The 19,240-nt window shown below is 38.7% G+C and overlaps 1 protein-coding gene across 1 annotated transcript in view; it reads left to right on the forward strand.

Annotated features, from left to right (window-relative positions):
* Nucleotides 1-5,385: 5,385 nt before the first annotated feature.
* Nucleotides 5,386-19,240, forward strand: part of LOC131050431 (serine carboxypeptidase 1) — an 86,948-nt gene continuing 73,093 nt past the window's right edge. Inside the window, exons 1-5 of the mRNA XM_059211535.1 lie at nucleotides 5,386-5,448; nucleotides 5,605-5,703; nucleotides 6,182-6,259; nucleotides 6,365-6,616; nucleotides 7,212-7,280. Coding sequence (XP_059067518.1) covers nucleotides 5,386-5,448; nucleotides 5,605-5,703; nucleotides 6,182-6,259; nucleotides 6,365-6,616; nucleotides 7,212-7,280 — 561 coding nt within the window. The remainder of the gene's footprint in view (nucleotides 5,449-5,604; nucleotides 5,704-6,181; nucleotides 6,260-6,364; nucleotides 6,617-7,211; nucleotides 7,281-19,240) is intronic.

The following is a 19,240-nucleotide window of genomic DNA, read 5'->3' on the forward strand; positions in this document are numbered from 1 at the left end:
TATCCCGGATTCCTTCAAATTCAGTTGTGGTCCTCTGCGCCAATGCCGTTGGGGGAATATGGGATTCAGAGGGGTTGTGTAGTGGCCGTAGGAGCTTATCGATGTATCCCTCGGCTTGTTCAGCACGGGCTCGATACATGTCCTTTTCAGCCGTGATTTCCTCGAGCTGTCTGAGTATGTTTTGTACCGAGTCCTTAAATTCCTCTTTTTCTTGCTCTTTTGTAGCTCGTCCGATGGGGACAGTCGTAATGCTATAATCTGCCAGGGTTATTTGATCTGCTAGCTTGTTTACGGGCGGGGTAGCAATATGAAGAGTGCGGTTCCTTTGCCCATCCTTGGTTATCTTAGAGTATGTTCTCGGTTTCTTCTTCCCTTTTGCTTTTGTTTGATCCATTCGCGAGAAGATGTCTTCAAGGTCGATGGGCGCCTTGGTGGCGGCCCTACGCTGAGCCCTGGCGATCAGCCACTCTTGAGGCACCGTCTGGGTTGAGGATAGGGTTAAGTTAGCACCTTGTGCTCCCATACTTTCAACTGGCTGATCACAAATTAACAGCTGTCCCGCCATCGGAGGGGTGGAAGAAGGAGGAAGCTCTTTGTTTGCATCTGAGTTCTCCCCTATCTCACTGAATAATTGTCTGATATCTTCCTGTGATGGTGGCTCCTTGGTTCCCTCGAGCTCATGGATCTTGTCTGTTCTTTGTTCCCCTTCGACAGTTGAGTCGTCCTTGGCTGCATGGAGGAGTAGTAATTCATGGCGGCTCTGCTGGGTAGGTTCATGCACTTCGATCCCCTGGGTGGATGGGATTTCTCCTTCCTCTATCTGGTCACCCGGCTTGGTCGAATTGGGGCCCTTTTGCTCGGTGTCCGGCATATCTGGAGCAGGAGGATCATTGGCTTGGAATGCCTCTATGTCGCTCTGGGAAGGCGGAGCAGGTATGCAATCCAAATCTATGGCACCATCGGGCGAACTGGGGTCTGAAGATGAAGCGGTCTCTGGCCTTCTTATGGGAATCTTCTCCCTCCTTGTTCTCTTGGACGTCCGAGTCCCTCTGCAAGCCTTAGTTTTCTTCCTTTTCTCTGGTTTTTCAGCTGATGTCCTTTCATCTTCGGAAGACTGAGAGTCGAAATTGCCCATCAGATGGTAAGTAAACTGGACCCCTTCATGGACTAGCCTCTCGATCTGGTGTTGTAACCATTGATCTGTGTATCTCGCCGGGGCTGTCATGACTGCTTCGAAATCCGTGATTGGGTCTCGAGACCAATCGACGCCTGGCAAGAGATGCCTCACTGCTTCGAATTCCCGGACTTGGAGACAATTCCCCGAGTCTGTGAGCTGATCCGGGACCCGACGGTACTCAAAGAGTCGCATTTGCTGCACACTCAATCTAGAATATTCCCGTCGCCTGACTTCGTAGTCATCGGAGCAATTTTTCCAGTAATCTTCAATTGACTCCTTTGCTCTGTAGCGCCTACCGTAAGCTCTCTTTGCCAAATTGTCATGATCAAAACATTTTCTTGGGAAATGTTCCTGTAGGCCATAAGAGGCTAGCTCTGCAAGGGACTCTTCTGCTAGGGTGGGAGTTCTCAATTGGACATCATGGTTGCCTATGATCATTGGAAATGCGAATCCAGCCTGCTTGCTTTCTCGTAATAATATGCCGGCAGGGCGTGATTGCCTTGGCACTTCCATGAGGACTACTTTATCGGTTGGGTACCGCGGAAGTCGAAGGGGGGCACCTTCGAAGCCAGCAATTCGGATGTAGGAGAATCTTGGGAACTGAATAAACCAGGCCCCATACCTCTGCACTAAAATGGTAGCTTGCTCCGAGAGCCTTATGTGTAACCCTCCCTGCATTAGCCTGACTAGGCGCATTGTGAAGGCGTCGTTGACACGTTCGTACTGTCCAACTGCGTAAGCCGGGCTGCTCTTTTCCCTTTGAGCTATATCCTGGTAGTGCAGCTGCGGGTAGCAATCATAAACCTTTACCTGACCAGGCCCATTCCCGATCTCACCTTTCATTATTAATCCTGGCAGTGGCTGGTTCTTTGCGAACATATAGACCAAATAGGAGGTCATGGTGAAATACTTCTTTGTCTCAAGCTCAATCAGCTGAGCATGGATGTTATCACTTATGATCTGAGCCCAGTCAAACTTAGACTTTCCGGCAAAGACCTGTTCTGTAAAATAGAACATCCATTCTTCAAAGTAGTTGGACTTAGGGAGTCCCATGACTCGGCTAAGTAAGGTGACCATATCGCCATGTTCATTATGAAAGTCACTTCTGGGGGTCTTTTTCACAATCCTGGTGCTTGAAGCCCTTTTTTCTTTGAACCATTCTTCGTTAATTAGTGCCCTACATCGAGCTGGGTTCATATCATACGCCCCCTGTGCCTCGTCCATTGTTGTAGCTATGGGATTATTTGGAAAGGGGATATCAAATGCATCGCCGATAGCCTCAGGGGAGAAGTCGGCAATAGTGATATCTTCCAGAAGCACTAATCTGGACTTTGGCTCGTAATGCCGAGCAGCTTCCACTACTAATTCATAGTTCTGGATTGCTGGAGGAAAACCTGCTGCTTGGGCGATGCCACTTTCCAGCATTTGCCTAGGCCTGCCATATGCATTGGGTGAGAAGACCCGATCCCTGAAATCCTGAATATCAATGTGGCCAAGGTCGGTGTCACCAATGTTGTCCCAGATACTCTGGACCTTTGACTCTCTTAACCCTCCCCTCTGATACTGATACTTCATTCTTTCAACTTTCCGTGGGATGTCTGATTTGGATGCTCGTGAGGTTTCTGCTGCAGCGGGTGTTTTTGATGATTCTGCCGCTGATTTAGGCATTTATCCTGCACAGCCAGACACGGATTACAAGGTGACACGAGAATGACGATGCGGGTTAGAAAATAACAGAAGTGTTTCAACAGACCGAGATTAGCTTAAATGTCACTCTGGGCTAACAATCTGATTAACTTCTACAGCATCATATTCCTGAAGATTTATGACTAAGCATTCTTACTCTCGAATTTTTTGGATTAATTTTAACAAAGGCAGAACATGAGAATTTTGAAAAGAGATGCAGTTTTCGGCCAAACTCCGGGAATAAGTCCTAAATTTTGGATGCTCGAATGATGGAGATGCAGACTCTAAGCATTTCAAATTTTGCGTATTTGCGTATTTGATTCACACATTTTAAATGACCGTACGCGATAAGGCGTACTTACCTGATCGGAGCGAATGATGGGTGATTGCCCGACCTTGTTGCGCGGGGCGAGCGGATGATCCTCCTTGTTTTCGGATTTAAGAGTTCCTTTCGAATTTTGAATTGGAGGTTCTCGAATCTAACCTTCGCGGGTGTGCTCGTCCTGACCTCCGCGTTACACACTGTGCCTTCTGCGTTTAATGTTTTGCTTGCTTTTTGGACTTCGTTTTTAAACTTTCATCTTGGAATTTCGGACGCTTAGGGTCCGAAAACGCTGCTTGCCCGACCTTGTTGAAGCTCGAACGCAGGGGTCCGAAATGGATGCTGCGCTATGTTTTTAAAACTTTATTTGCCTTTGTTGAAGTTCGGACGCGGGGGTCCGAAATGCGCGTCGTTCGCACTATGTTTTAAAACTTAACTTCGCCTTGGTTTAAGTTCGGACGCGGGGGTCCGAAATGCGCGTTTTGTTATGTTTAAAAAAACCAACTTTGCCTTTTTCGGAGCTTAGGGTCCGAAGCGCGTGTTTAATATGGTTGCTTTTAAAGCCTTGCTTCGCCCCTTTTATTCGGAGCTTGGGGTCCGAAGTATGCGTTTTGTTGTGCGTTTTTGCTTTTTAAAACTTACTTCGCCCTTTTCAGAGCTTAGGGTCCGAAGTATGTATGGTGTGCGTTTTTGCTTTTTAAAACTTATTTCGCCCTTTTCAGAGCTTAGGGTCCGAAAACGGTGTTTATGTAGCTTTTTTAAAAAAACTTTAACTTTGTCATTTAGGGTCCGAAATGCGATGTTTGCACAATGTTTTAAAACTTCACTTTGTTGAAGTTCGGACCTAAGGTCCGAAATGGATGCGCAGCGTTACGTTTTAACTTGATTTTGGATATTTCGGACCTGGGGTCCGAAAATGGATGCGCAGCGTTACGTTTTAACTTGATTTTGGATATTTCGGACCTGGGGTCCGAAAATGGATGCGCAGCGTTACGTTTTAACTTGATTTTGGACATTTCGGACCTGGGGTCCGAAAATGGAATTCCACCTTACGCTTTTAAATTTTGAATTTTCACTTTCGGACACTTAAATCCAAAAAGAGGAGCGCATAACGTTTTTTTACCTTAACTTGACTTTCGCCAAGTTCGGACCTGGGGTCCGAAAAGGAGATGCATTATGTTAAGTTTTGAAATTTTGGAACAAACTCTCGGTATTTACGCCCGAAAGCCAGATCAGTCAAAAGGGCTCATTGGTTCACTACTCCAACGTTGATCAGCTTACGGACTGATCACGAACTCGCTCGAGGAGATACGAGAAACTCTGATTCAATTCTCGGGATGACGATCAAAAAACTCAAAACTGGAAAGGGGGACCCTGTCGGCGACAGGGGGCGTGTGCAACGCACAACAACTTCCCACCAAACATTCAAACTGTCACAAAGACTTCAAAACATATTCTTCAGCAAGAAGGGGAGGAGCACATGATGGCTCTAATACCACATCAAAAAATATGATAATAGTAAAAAAACAGAGAATGAAACTGTTGTATGATTCATTTCATTTTATTAATTAACATATGTACATATTTATATTTCCAATAAACCCAACAACTTTCCTATAAAAGCTAATATATATGACAACTAACTCGTGTATTCAACAACAAAATATAAACTGATGACATCAAATTGTGATTATTGACAACAACCAGAGAAGACTAGTGATGGTAACAAGCTTAACCAACACCTCTACAAATCTTTATTGACACGCACACAACACTATTATAATTCAGTTTTGAGATGTTCTCTAACACTTGCTTCCTCTTACATTTCTAAAACATGCTCAACAAGGATCACCTATGAAATAATCACTTCAAAATGCCTATCATGCCAAGATGCCACTTGGGGAGGTTATTTAGCTTTTTATTTTATCTTTAATTAAAAAAAATCTAGAAAATACTTAAAATAATGAATTAGCGAGGAATGGCTTAGTTGAATTTACATGTAAAAGATTTAGTGTAGGACATAAATACGAAGTTCTGGGCTGGGATGTCCCATCAGTATTGTATTTTGGAGAAATATGAGATCATGAATGGTGTATTAGTTGTGTATAACATTGTTTATGTTGCCAACATAGCTTTATTCAGTAAGAGAAAATTTGTTGCATTTTTTTTTCGATTTATATTTACATGCTTGCATTCTACCATGTATTTCCTTTTCTTTGTGACAGGTATTGAAGTCGGTGCAAAGCCAATCCTAAATATTAAGGTCAAATTATTTGATAGAATTAAGTGAAGGCCAAAGTTCTTTTGTTCAGTACCTCCAATTGTGTTTTTGGCTGTGGACCAACTATTTTTCTTGCATTACCACTTCTTCAAGATTAGATGGTTTCATAGACTGATGTCTTTAATTGATATATTTCAGGGCTATCTGATTGGTAATGGGATGACAGATAAAATATTTGACAATGCACAGGTGCCCTTTGCACATGGAATGGCCATCATACCAAATGAAATATACGAGGTTTCTATACATGAGATCCATTGAAAGCTTAAAAGCTGTCTGTAATTTATACATTCTTCATGCACAAATGCTAATTACAAGGCAATTTTGTGGTACAAAATGAATATTATTTTGAAATGGACTTTTTTGGATAAAGATATATTGTATCATTTATTTGCTTTTGGATTTGATTGTGTGAATTTTTTTGCATCAATGTTTCGGATCACACTCCATTATCCATCATCACGATGATAGAGAGTGCGAGGAGATATATAATTGTAAGTGACCAATAATACATCTCCTAGCACTATCTATCATCTTGATGATGGATCATGGAGTGTGATCCGAAAAATTGATGAAATCAAATCTAAAAGCAGCTAAATGATACAGATATGAATTGTGAAAATATGATAAATTTAAAGATATATTGTAATGCCTCAAATATTTCAATCATTTATTATTCTAGGAAATACTTGATATGACATTTCTGACATGGCAGGCAACCAAGGGGGCTTGCAATGGTAATTTTTCATCCCCAAATTCTTCATGTCAATCCAAAATACGCTCAATATTTGAGGTGAAGTTCACAACCCCTACCTTACTTCTATGACTACTACATTTTAGTAATCCAAATTTCCTGGTATCTTTCTAAAACTTGTTTTAATATTTTGTTTTGAAACAGCAATTTCTTTCTCATCTCAATGAAGCTAATATCCTCAACCCATCTTGTTACGCCATTTCCATGAAGCAAGAAAATGTAAGTGGTCAGAAAAAACCAGCGAAGAGATACGAGAAGTTGGAAGTACTAGATCAACTTGAAGAAGGAAGGAGAAGAATGTTTTCCCAAGTTTGGTCCACAAGGTTTGCAGCTCAAGATGGATCTCTCCAAATTCCCCTTCAACTTGGTTATGATGACAAGCCTTGCCCTCCTCTGGTAAATCAAAATCATCCTTCTTTGATACATAAAACTGGAAGCTTGAATAATAACTGTAAATGGTTTAATGCATCTTTGCAACACTTATATTGTCAACAACTTTGAGAATACATATTATAACCTGCAATGAAGGTGGAAACTTACATATTGGAATCCAATAACATGGTGCCTTCATTTATTTATTCTAGAAGCACTAGGAGATCTAAGAAAGCAAAATCCTTGTTTGAACAAATTTTCAACCTATTGCATAGTGCACATTGCACTCAGGCATATATTTCAAGCATATTGTATTTGCAATGTTGCAAGAATTTTGATCTCCAGTTTTATTTTGTGCTTCTTGTATAGCTATCCAATACAAGAAGAATCTAATCTTTGTATACACTTACTTTTCCCATATATGTAACCTTCAGACTGTAGTTGTTAGTTTTTCATAAAGATATCCTTAACAGAATTGTTTTTTTTGGTTTGGAATGATAAACAAAATGGAATTTTTTATCCACTTGCCATATTGATAGGAATTGTTTCTGCTAGATGTTTAATTACAACCAAATATTGTATACATTCTATTAATATAATGCTTCATATTGTGAAACAGGACAAATATAACCTTTCAGATATCTGGGCAAAAAGTCCTTTCGTCAGAAAAACAATTCATGCCCTACCGGTAGTCTCTTTAACTCACTTCCTCCCTTGACAGATGAACCAAATTTAATTTCCTTATTTCCACATTGTTAGAATTATAGGATTCTAATACCCTTGTGAATTATTATTTAATATGTTGAGTTATGATATAAAATGCAGGAAAAATTATTTTAAAAAAAATCTAATCTACAATGTGTACAACAAAAATATATAAAAAATTATTGCTAATTATTCATAAATACAAAGAAATCATGCAAATGTTTATATATAGGCATTACATTTTTTGTAAAACTTCTCAAACTACCCTACGAGAAACTAATTCCCAACTGATTATTGTTGACATGGCTACAATCGTATTGCTACAACTCTATCCGGCCAACACAGAATAGAATTTACTCGCTGAGTATCCTATCCCCTCTTGTATAAGGAATCCCTAATGCTGTTTTAGTTGATCAAAGGGGACAACCTCAAGGTTCCAAATGTCAAGTCATGACTGTGGGATAACTCAATAGTTGATGTGTTTTGCTGGGAGCACAAGGGGCCTTACATTTGTGTAATGTCCCCATTTGGCATTTCCCTTAATCTAATCCTGAACTTAATAACAGTTCTAAATTGATCTGCTGCTCTTATTGAGTGCTTTCCTATGGAGTAAGAACCTCCATCTTTGATCCATGTCCCCAATCGTATTACTTCTATATATTCATATAGATTACTCCGGTCCATAATTGTTCTTATCACTTTAATAGTAATGATTCGTTTGACTATGTATAGATCTTCACTAGTCTGCATCAAATAGTAACTACAATACATTCTCCTGGGTTGTAATCGACCACTCCTTGAGCATTGTAATTGCTATTATCCCTTATTGACCGCTGCTTTTGGTCAATGATACCACCATTCTAGTTTCTGATGTTATTCATATATTCCTCCTTTCGCCACTCCCCACTCTTGCGATATGACATAGAAACGTATTGCCATTATTAGGTGTCCCACCTATAGTGACTCATTTAAGAATCGCAGTAGCATATAGATCTCATCCTTTGTAAAGATAATCATTTGATTGGTCATATGATCCATTTCATTGGATCTTCCTGGTTCAATTCCGGTATTCATTAATTAACAAATTCTATCAACTCTGCTCAACAGCATGTATTCTTGTTTGTGGTACTAACGTGTCGATGTCTTCCATGGAGCTATATTTATATCGGTGGTTATGATGTGCCTTCCTCCTACCGACATCCCCAATGGTCAATGCTTACCAAAGATCTAATAAGGCGATGTATATGTCATAAATTTCCCCTTCTTTGCAAATGGATTCCGGATGTATTAATATAATTTCATGCCTCCTTTGAAGATGTGGGAACTCATCATTCCATAGGTCGTGCCTCTTCTTCTTGACAAGTCCGTTGCAATTCTATTACTTATTCAATCACGATCTTAACTATGATCGTATCTTTTCACATAAGAGGTCGATTTGTTATCTTTTCATAATTGATATAATAATGAGTGTTACTAAACCATAACCGATATTATAATGAGACCTTTATGAATAATGTTTATTATCTTAGCGGATAACATATGTCTTGTGCGTGCGATGGGTGTCCCATGGGATGGTGTCTCGGCTCTCAGCTTAATGTTCTATAGGATTATCTCCACCGATGCCTTGTTGACTGCGAATAAAAATCGGATCAGCTTGTAATCATCTGTGTTCAGGTATATATTTAGTCTTCGCCCATGAGTGATCTATCTATCAGCATAATGGTATTCATGTCTAATCTTGAGAATATGGATGATGGACTGGTAACGGTCTTGATGGTTATGTGATATCATGCTTGTTCTTTTAATAATAAGTTTAAATCTTTAATTAAAACTTATTCAATCATATATTGAGTCTTATTGTTCTGAGGTCTTGAATGGGGACATGACAGTTTGCAACAAGCTGGTCTACTGCGATTCTCAAGCTGGGAAATAAAAGCAAAGGAGAAGGGTTAAGAGACCTAAAAATTAACAAGAACTAAAACATCCTGACTTCGCACACTAATGCTGGGAAAAGCAAACATACCCCTACAAAAAATGACAAGGAGACAACCCCTTCCAAAAGGACACCTACACTACGGAAAGCAAACTAACTAAAGCAAAAAAACAGGGAAACTAAGCTAAGAACAAAAAACAAACTACTCTAAAAACAGAAAAGAAAACCTAAACTAGCTATGTATAAGGAGAAACTGACTTATAAAAGGTGGACTATATGAATGCTTTCCCGACCCAAGATGATCTCTCAATACGTGCAGCAGTAACAGGGTAGCGGGGCTAGTTCTTAGTTTGGCTAGTTTGTCTTTATATTCTGAAAAGAAAAATTTCAGTTGGCCACTCTCGGGTTTAACCAGGATGTCGGGTAGTATTATCAGTTGGGGAAGTTCATTAGGTCTGTGGTTAATCCATTTACAGGTTGTTTTCCCAGAATACTCAAAATTAAACTGAAATTTTTTAGAATTAATAGTAGGAGGGAAAGAAACAACATGGTGTGTATCTGAGTCATGCGGGTGTTGTGCGGTGGAAAAGCTTCAGCAACTTCAGGAGGTCGCCATTGGTGGTGCAACATCCCACTTGCGTCCGGCTCGTGCAAATCAACATCAAATTCTTCAGCAGTTTGCACAGGCTGAAAACCAGTCTCAAATTCAAATTCAAGAAAGTGGAATGCATCATCCACTGGTGTATCTTCGGGTTGCATGAACCATGCGGTCTTATGTGTTTCTGTCAACATATCTTCAAACAACAGGGACTCTTCAATAGCTTGGTCCTCAAAAATACCTTCAACTAGATCGCGGACTATATCCTCCATTGGTAGGGCTGTTGCAAACTATTCTTCAGCTTGTGGCAGATCCACGGGGTGCACTTGATTATCCTCTTCAGCACTATCTTCCTCAGGTGCAAGGACAACACACTCATATGATGCCATAGTGCAATTGACAAGTTCATTTTGGTCAGCACTTGGCAACTCCGTCCTTTCATCCTCAACAAGTGTGGTGTTGCAACAATTTTGCATCCTTCGGTACTCGTCTGCAGCATGGTAGGCACTCCACACTTTGCTGGTGATAGGCTCCTCCGATTCTTCCGGCAATCTATACTGGGCTTTGACTTGGTTGATTACCTCCATGCATAATGAGAAGTAAATTCTAAGTGTGGGTTGTGATGAATTCTGCACCACCAAGGTGATAGCACGCTCTCCAAGCACAATTCTTCATTGAGACCAAACTGGTTCTCAATCCAGTCCTTAAATCATGTAAACTCCTCGATGCTTGATGGAGGACTAGGGATATTCGGTTGTATGAACTCCTCCGGTTTGGGAATATCCCAAAAGAATATCTACCCCTGCAATGCTAACTCGACTCTAGACAGAAATGTCAAGCAATTCAACTCCTCGTGCTCTGTCGTGCCATGAATTCTACAGTGACCTATAGATGCGAACTCGGATAGCTGCCTGGGATATAGCTGCAAACTCAACCTTTGCTGGAATTGGAAAATGTCAGTGTGTGGACAGTCTTCATGAAGTGGCAGTTCGACATTTTGACTCGAAATTTTTTTGTATTTTTCAGATTTTTTGGTTTTTCTGGTTTAACATGGATCTAGCATATCCCAACTATAACATTGAAAAGGTCTAATAGACTCAACTTGCTACAAGGAACCTAACAGGGGGCCCTCCTTCTAGCGCCAATTCTGTTGAGCACGGAGGAGGGTCAAAGAAAAAGGCTATAAGGTTACTCCTCACAAATATGGATTGAGATGATTTGGGTTTAGCTGTTTAGACATTCATCATATCATGCCCTCTTTCCAGCGCCAATTCTGTTGACGTGGCTAAAATCGTATTGCTACAACTCTATCTAGCCAACGCAAAATAGAATTTACTCGCTGAGTATCCTATCCCCTCTTGTATAAGGAATCCCTAATGTTGTTTTAGTTGATCAAAGGGGACAACCTCAAGGTTCCAAATGTCAGGTCATGACTGCAGGATAACTCAATGGTTGATGTCTTTTGCTGGGAGCACAAGGGGCCTTACGTTTGCAACAAGCTGGTTTGCTGCGATTCTCAAGCTGGGAAATAAAAGCAAAGGAGAAGGGCTAAGAGACCTAAAAATTAACAAGACTGGTATGCAGGTAGACAGATTCGAGATAACCAATCCTTGCTTGGCCAGAATAAATCACAACCTCACAAGAACAGTGCAATCTTCAAGGGGACTTAGAAGATTTTCAGATTGCGGGTGCATGCCTAAACACCCAATTCAAGCGCAGCTCAGGCGGACACCTGCAATTGAACTAAACACAATTTTAAAGGTTCAGACTAACCATACACAGGGACACACAATCAGCATATCCCCAATGGTATGAACTCGAATCCATCAAATACCTGCACACCAAAAATAATCTATCTAAACCCGTTGAAAGAAACCATGCAAACAGAATAAAACCAAGATGATAAACACCAAATCAATGTCCATTATATTGATTTTAGTTGCTATTACAACAATTTCTGTAGCAGTTCTACTCTATTCCTAACTACTAAAATCTAACTTTCTACAAAAACTCTAACCATCTAACTAGAATCTAACAATCTAACCCTAAAAATCTAAACCTTTACAAGAGAAAGGCCTCTGCCTTTTATAGATTTTACAATTTGAATCGAGGGTCAGGATTGACTGCATCGAAGGGCCCTGATCTGCTCTCTAGAAGCTTGGTAGCTTTAACCCATGCCCATTCAATCCTCAGTTATCCTCCCAACCATATTTCCAACTACCTACAAACGTTTGGCTTTAACCTGGTCAATCAGGTAATTGGACATAACTGATCTGTGTCCCTTTGTTTGAATACATTAGGTAGGGCCCACAGGCAGTTGTCTTTTTACAATAAACAATTTCAGTTTTAAAACTGATTTTTTGGAATTTCTTCCAGCAGTGCATTTTTCTGAGAATGCACATTTTGTAGCATTTTGTGTTCTTGGTCTTCAATCTCGCTGGTGGACTTCAACTTGTCGTCCGGTGGTGCGCTTCCCCGTACTTTGCCGCTTCGACCTTGCACCCTGCAACACGTTCCTCATTCTTGCTTATTGGCATCGCTTGCAATCATGTCTCCAATTTACGCTTCAGGTTTATGCTTTAGTTCTTCCCGACATCATCTTGCAAACAATGAATTCCACTTTTAATAATCATTTTGAAAAATTAAATAAATTAATTTAACAATCATATTAAATTTTAAATGATGTCGGACTTCTTCGTTTTGATGAAGACAAAAGATGCTTCAATTTAAAATCTCCCCTTGCATTTCGAACATTTGGCTAAAATGCAAGATTTTATTATCTTAAGTTAAAATGCCCCTTAGAACTTGTGACAAAAATCGGCCATTGTGGTCAGAATGTGTGAACTTTACCCTTGATGAAATGTGTGATTAAGTTCTTTTTAATTGATTTTCGGCTTGTGAGGATCATTTGTGTGATGTTAAACTCTTGACCTTATTTCAGCTAAATGACCCTATTTGTGCACTTTGGCCCCCTTTCACATTTTCGGCCCTTTAAACGATTTTGCGAACTTGTTATTTCTTTTGAGTAATAAGCCATTTTTGAGAGCCTTACCTCACATTTCGGCCTTTTAGGCCGAATTGTGAGCTCTATTTCACATTTCGGCCTTTATGAGGTTTTTGTGTGAATTTAGACTTTTTGGCCATCTCGAGTATTGAAGTTAAAATGCAAGATTATGAACTTTCGACTAAATGGCTCCATTCATGCGACTTAAGATTTCATTTTAGCAATTTGGTCTTTACGATTTTCGGCTCATGGAGGCCAATTGTGCGACTTCATGTCTCTTTCCCTCATCTCGGCTCAAGAGCCCAAATTGCATATTTTAAGCTCTTGACTTGAGGCTCATTGAGCACGACAAAGTCTTTTTTATAGTATTTTCGGCCAAATGATCCCTTTTGTGCGAGTTGGTTCTCATTTTTGGGTTAAGAAGTCATTTTGTGCGATTTTTATTTCATGACTTCGGGCTTTCCAAGGCAACTACGCGATTTAGTTCATTTTGTTCATTCTCGGCTAAAATGGGGGTTTGAAATGCGACCTTTTTCACTTGATTTTGTCATGATTTTTTAGATTTTCGGCTTACCAAGCCGAATTGCATGACTAGAGCTCCTTTGTCATTTTCGGCCAATGAAGACTTACTGCGCGAACTTGGGTTTAGCATGTTATGCTCTGCATGAGGGCCTCTTTTTCTTTGCCAATGAAAGTCATTGACTTAGGCTTAGATGATACTCGGGTTTAGCAAGGAGAATGTGTGATTTTTCTGAAAGCGTTTGACTTGCGATTTTTATTTGCCCTCTCTGCACACCAAACTCGGAGCTTTAGGAAAGAATGTGAGTTCGGGGTTTACTTCGGCTTTGCAAGGCAATTAGAAAGGCATTTTGAATTTCCTTGGGGCTTTCTCTCATTCATCGAGCAGACTTAAAAAAAACGACGGGGGTCCCCTGGAACAGGGGTGGGGTGTGCATAACGCACAACAATTACTAACTTAAGTCACTACTGTGACTTTATTAAAATGTAAACTTCAAGTTTTCCAATACCCCCATCCCCCCTTAAGGTTTACAACATTACAAAACATAATAATTTAAAAAACACAAATACATATTCTTTGGAAGTTTTTTTTTGAAAAAAATTGTTGGACCAGGTAGAACTCCATCAAGTTGCCTCGTAACTCTCATAAAGGTTTAGCTCAAAGGTTAATTTCCAAGTTCTCTGGTTACCAACCTCCCAAAACTCTAGAATCATAGATCTCCCAAATTATTGTCCACAACAATCCATGTTGAGCTACATCCATAGTTCTCTGTTAATTTGTTTCATAACTCTTGTCAAGATCTATGATTCCCGAGATCCTTAGTCTTTTGAACTATTTGGGCAACAATACATGTTCATTTAATCCTAGACTCCTTACTATCTTCAAAATATAAACTTCATAATAGATTAATTCTTCAATACTATTAGCATCAAAAAATAAAAATAAAACATATGCTTCCAAGTTCTAACAAGCACCATCTTTGAGCAAGAAGCTAGCTTGAGATGATGAGACTCATGTAGCGTCTAGTGCCCCCAACCTCCTATTTGGCACTTGTTAGTCTTTACCCTCCAAAGGTAGCACCAGAGGTAGTATTACAATATTTGAAAGCCCAGTCAACACAATCCATATTTTCAAACATGTTTGTAAAGCTTATAATAGAATAGGATGTTGGGTTCAATTGAAAATGTTTCTATACAATGACTATGTTTCCAACAAGGAAAAAAATAACCTCACAAATGATCTTTACAATACATTTTAAAATGACAAAAAGATAAACCTTATATCTTCAAAGAAAATAAGCCTTCACCTATTTCAATGATGCAACTACACCCTTATTTCTCAAAATAAATAATATTTATAAAAACAAAACATGCCACTTCAATTTAAAAATAAAAATAACTCTCTTACCAAAACCTCCACATTTCCACATAGGCATCCATCATAGACATGAGATGAAAACACTTAAATGTAAAAACAAAATTTACCACCAGCCTCTAAACCTAGTAATAGGACCTCCCATGTGCTCCTCTGTAATGTCCCCTTCTCCGCAGTGATTAGTTCAGTGGTCCATTAGCCTATTCTGGAGACCCATAGGCTATTTGGAAAGGAAAATTAGGGTTTCCAACTTTTGTGGAGTTCTGCACGATATTTTTAGGGTTTACCAGGAGGGAATTCTTCAATTCTATCTATGGTTTCCTTTTGGGTTTTTCATGAGCTCCAAGGTGGCATAACATCCATTTGATTCTTTGGTGAAGTGAGAAATTACTATTTTTAGTAAGTTAGGGTTTGGCTGTTTGGATGATGCTATCTTACTGAGCTTTCCAAGCTTTTTCTCCGGGTGCGAAGATCATGTTTTTCGGAGGAATATTTCATGACTTACTATTTCTAGTAAGTGGCAGTATTGAGCAATCATATTTTTTAACAGTTTGGATAGGGTCCTGATCCTATAGCAGTTCAGTGGTCTTCATTGCTCAACTTCATCCTGGTTTTTGTTGATAATCAGTATTGGAATCATAAGTGATTTAATTAAATATTATTTCCTTATCCTAAGGTTTAATATTTAATTATTTTATTACTGATTAATGTTATATTGGGTGACTTAGGAAAAGATATATTTATATCTACTATCAATGTTATTTTTTCCTAAGTTAGGCGTTGAAATTTGAAGAATGCATTAAGTTATTGTTGAAGACTTAGGCAAGTTCGAACTTGTTTAATTATTGGATAAAATGCAACTTGGGCGCCCACCTTGGGAAATTAAATGAAACGTCATTTGGATGCCATGTGATAGTGAAATGAAATATTGGAGATGTGAATTTGGGAGCATTTATATTTGAATTTTAGAGGGAAAAAACTATAAATACAGGTGCTTGGACTCCCATTTGGATATCTTATGAAATTGCATTGTTATGCTACTGGTTTGGCGATTGAAAATTTGAGCTTCGAAGTGTGGCTTCCTAGCTAAGTCTCAGTTTTGTACTTGGAAGATAATACCTAGCTAGCTGTGTTCCTGTAATTCCAGTGTTGTCCGTGAGTGTTTTGGTGTTTCCGGTAGTGGCTGGATAGTGTGTTTTTCTAGCTTGCAGAATTAGAACAGCAGTAGTGTTCAAGTGTAGTGTGATTTTGATAGTGGATTGTTTGAGATCAACATTAAGCTTCTTATCTTATCTCATATCTTTATTTTGTACGATTGTTTCAGTAGTACTGATCAATCATTCTAGCTGTTCTTATTTGTAATTCCCACTGCATAAGTGGAAGAGGCTGGCTTAGCCGCCTTCTTGCTTTGTAACTCAATTTATGTACTCAATCCTCCCACTGCATAAGTGGTTGAGTGATAAGTTTTATGCAATTGTCCTCCTGCTGAAATATGCGGTAGAGTGATAGCTTAATGTAATGTCCTCCCACTGAAATATGCGGTAGAGTAATTGAGTTTCAATTCTTGTTATTTCCTTTGGCTGGTTTACCGCCAAGAGTTCAGTTTCTATCCTGTTGGATAAGCAGAAGGGGCTGGCTTGCCGCCCATGCATTGTAATTTCAGTTTGATTTATGGTGCTAACGATCCCCGGAACACTGTATGCTCTCACCCTCCCAGATTGGGCTCTCAGTGAACAAAAGGTGGAAGGGTTCCCTTTCAGCAGTTTGGATTATTTCTCTAACCTTAACGGGTTATGGTGTTTGCTTGTAACTCTTATTGCTAAAAAACAAAAAAAAATTAAGGGGAATATTACATCCTCATGGTTATTAATTGAAAAGGTTGACTACATTTGAATTGACTGAGAATTCACCACTCAACGCCTCTTACCAGCAACAAATTAATTGTTTTCAACATTTGAGTCGTTATTAATGCCTCTATAGAAACTTAAACACAGCTATAGAAAATAAAAAATGTCAAGTCATTTTAATTGTAGCCTCTAACATAATATAAGAGCAAGAAAAAAAATTAGAAGTTCAACACTACTACCTATGCACTCATAAAAATGAGTTGAACAACAATATAGAAGAGAGGATTTTTTTGGAAAACAATAACTAAAATAAAAACGATTTATTATAGTCATTCTGCCTATTACATTCGTTAGATTGGCTTTATAAAGCCATTATTTTCCTGTTTGAGGAACAACTCCCTACTTTACTAAAAAACTAACTAACTAGATTCTTAAATGTAAACCTTATTTCCTATCAACTCCCTTTAAGGTTTACATTATAAAAAATAAAAATAAAAACAAAAAAAAAACTGTATCATTAATTACCTAAACTTCTCAGTCTAGGCAAATGGCCCGATTATCCAACTCTACATCAACATTAACCCAAACTTCTTTGTCTAGGAAAACTTCTTGACTATCTAACTCTACATCAACATCAACCCAAACTCCTCATGTCTAGGCAAATATTTTGATTATCCTACTCAACATCAATATCAACCCAAACTCCTCATGTGATGCAAGAGCACCCATGGTGTAAGGGCTATCCTTGTCAACCAAAACTATGTTTTATTTTTAATTTCCTATAGTTTAGTTGAATAAATGTTTTAGGTGAATAATTTGAAGCAATAAGGCCAAATATTTTTAAAAATATTTTGGTCACATACTAACGTTGCAGTCTTATTATAATTTGAATTCATTTTGCAAGCAATTTTAAGGCAAATATTCAAAAATGCCTTTCTTGGTGCGGATTCCGAGAGTTACAACTTGCCACATCTCACATATTTTTTCCTTTATGGATAGACATTTAAAATAGGCACCCAAGAATGAGTGGGTCTTGTTTTTCTATTTTGGGGTCTTGGTGAGTTAAGTGGGTGTCATAGTTGACTGAAATAAACCCCCTTTTTTTTTCAAATTTTAATACAACATTCAACACCCGTTAGCATTAGCAAAATAACATTTACAAATGAAGAGTTTGAGCTTTATATAGAGAGCCCATTACAATGAACCACTAACTATTCCTTCTATTCTATTACTATTCTATTAACCTTTACAAATGAAGAGCTTGAGCTTTATATAGAGAACTCATTACAATGAACAGCCAGGATTGAATCTCCATCAATGGCCAAGATTTTACAATGAAATCCCTAATTAAGGTTTGTTACAACAAACTTTATTCTGGCCAATGAAATATTTACATTCAGATTCAATACTGAATGTGAACCAATAGAAAACGGGGGTAGATGCCTCAAAGTTTGTGCCTCCATATGATGAGCTTGGTTCATTGAATCTGGACATGCTGATGTGAGACCTTCTGATTGTTGGAATGGTGACAAGGATGCCACCTCAATTTGCTTGTAGACTTGGTAGATCATCATGAAGGGATGTTGATCCTCTAAGTAATATCTCTTGATAATCAACATCTCAAGCTTCAGCAGTGATGATGATGAACGCACACTCCCAAATTATATCATGTTGTTCAAACCGATCTTCTAACTTTGATTAACTCTTCTGACTTGATCACACCTGCATTTCCATCCTCTTGTTCGAGAATCCTAAACTAGTTCACTTCTTGATAAGTTCAGTTCCAAATTGTTTTGAAATCCTTTACCTTAGAGTACTAACAATGATTCTTGGGTTTCCGGAGGAAATCCAAAATTGCAAACATTTTCCTCTCATCTCCATTGTGTATTTGAAGAATGCTGGAGTGTTCATTTTGTGGAGCAATCTAATTCCGTGTCCTGTATAATATTTTGAAACCTTCCCCTTTGAGCAGCTTCCTTGTAGGTTTGTAGCTGTGGAATATCCTTCTCTATTACTCGTTCATCAATCCACAATCCTCCTTTGCAATGGTAAATTCCATAATGCTGCCTGAGTTTGATGTTCCACTTCTTGTCTTAGACCTACAAGCAAAAAGATACTGAATTAAAACATTGTGAAATGAACAAAAGGAAGAGCACATAGCAAATCATACATCTTAAACCGTTAGTATGAAATAAGAACTCAGAAAAAATCTGGTCTTTCGTTTTGAATTTGTGTTCCTTTCCAGATGTGATTCAGTTTCTAATCTTTATTGATCGAAATTCTACTCTAAAATCTTCCTATCTGAGGCAATAATCTGCTCTGATTTTATTTCTGCCCCTTCGTTTTGCACTCCAATCTACTCCTTGAATTACTTTAAAATGAATTTGTGTGATAATTGAATGATGCTTAACACCCTCTATTATATATGTGCATCCTTTAATTCCATACCCCGATTCATGGTGATGGCCGACCTTGTCTTGAAATGTTTTATTTTGTTTTAAAAAACTGAATTTTCACTTCTTTAAACTTTAATACGATGTTCCTTGTTTAGGTCCACGTAGGCATTTCTTTCCTTGTTAGCTGACTTTCTATATTGGTCTTAATTCTTTTCCATCCTTATCGGGTGCTTTGGGGTCAAAGTGTGATCCGCCTTATTTTTAAAATAGA

This window comes from Cryptomeria japonica, chromosome 1 (assembly GCF_030272615.1).
Source record: "Cryptomeria japonica chromosome 1, Sugi_1.0, whole genome shotgun sequence".
Classification (NCBI taxonomy): Eukaryota; Viridiplantae; Streptophyta; class Pinopsida; order Cupressales; family Cupressaceae; genus Cryptomeria; species Cryptomeria japonica.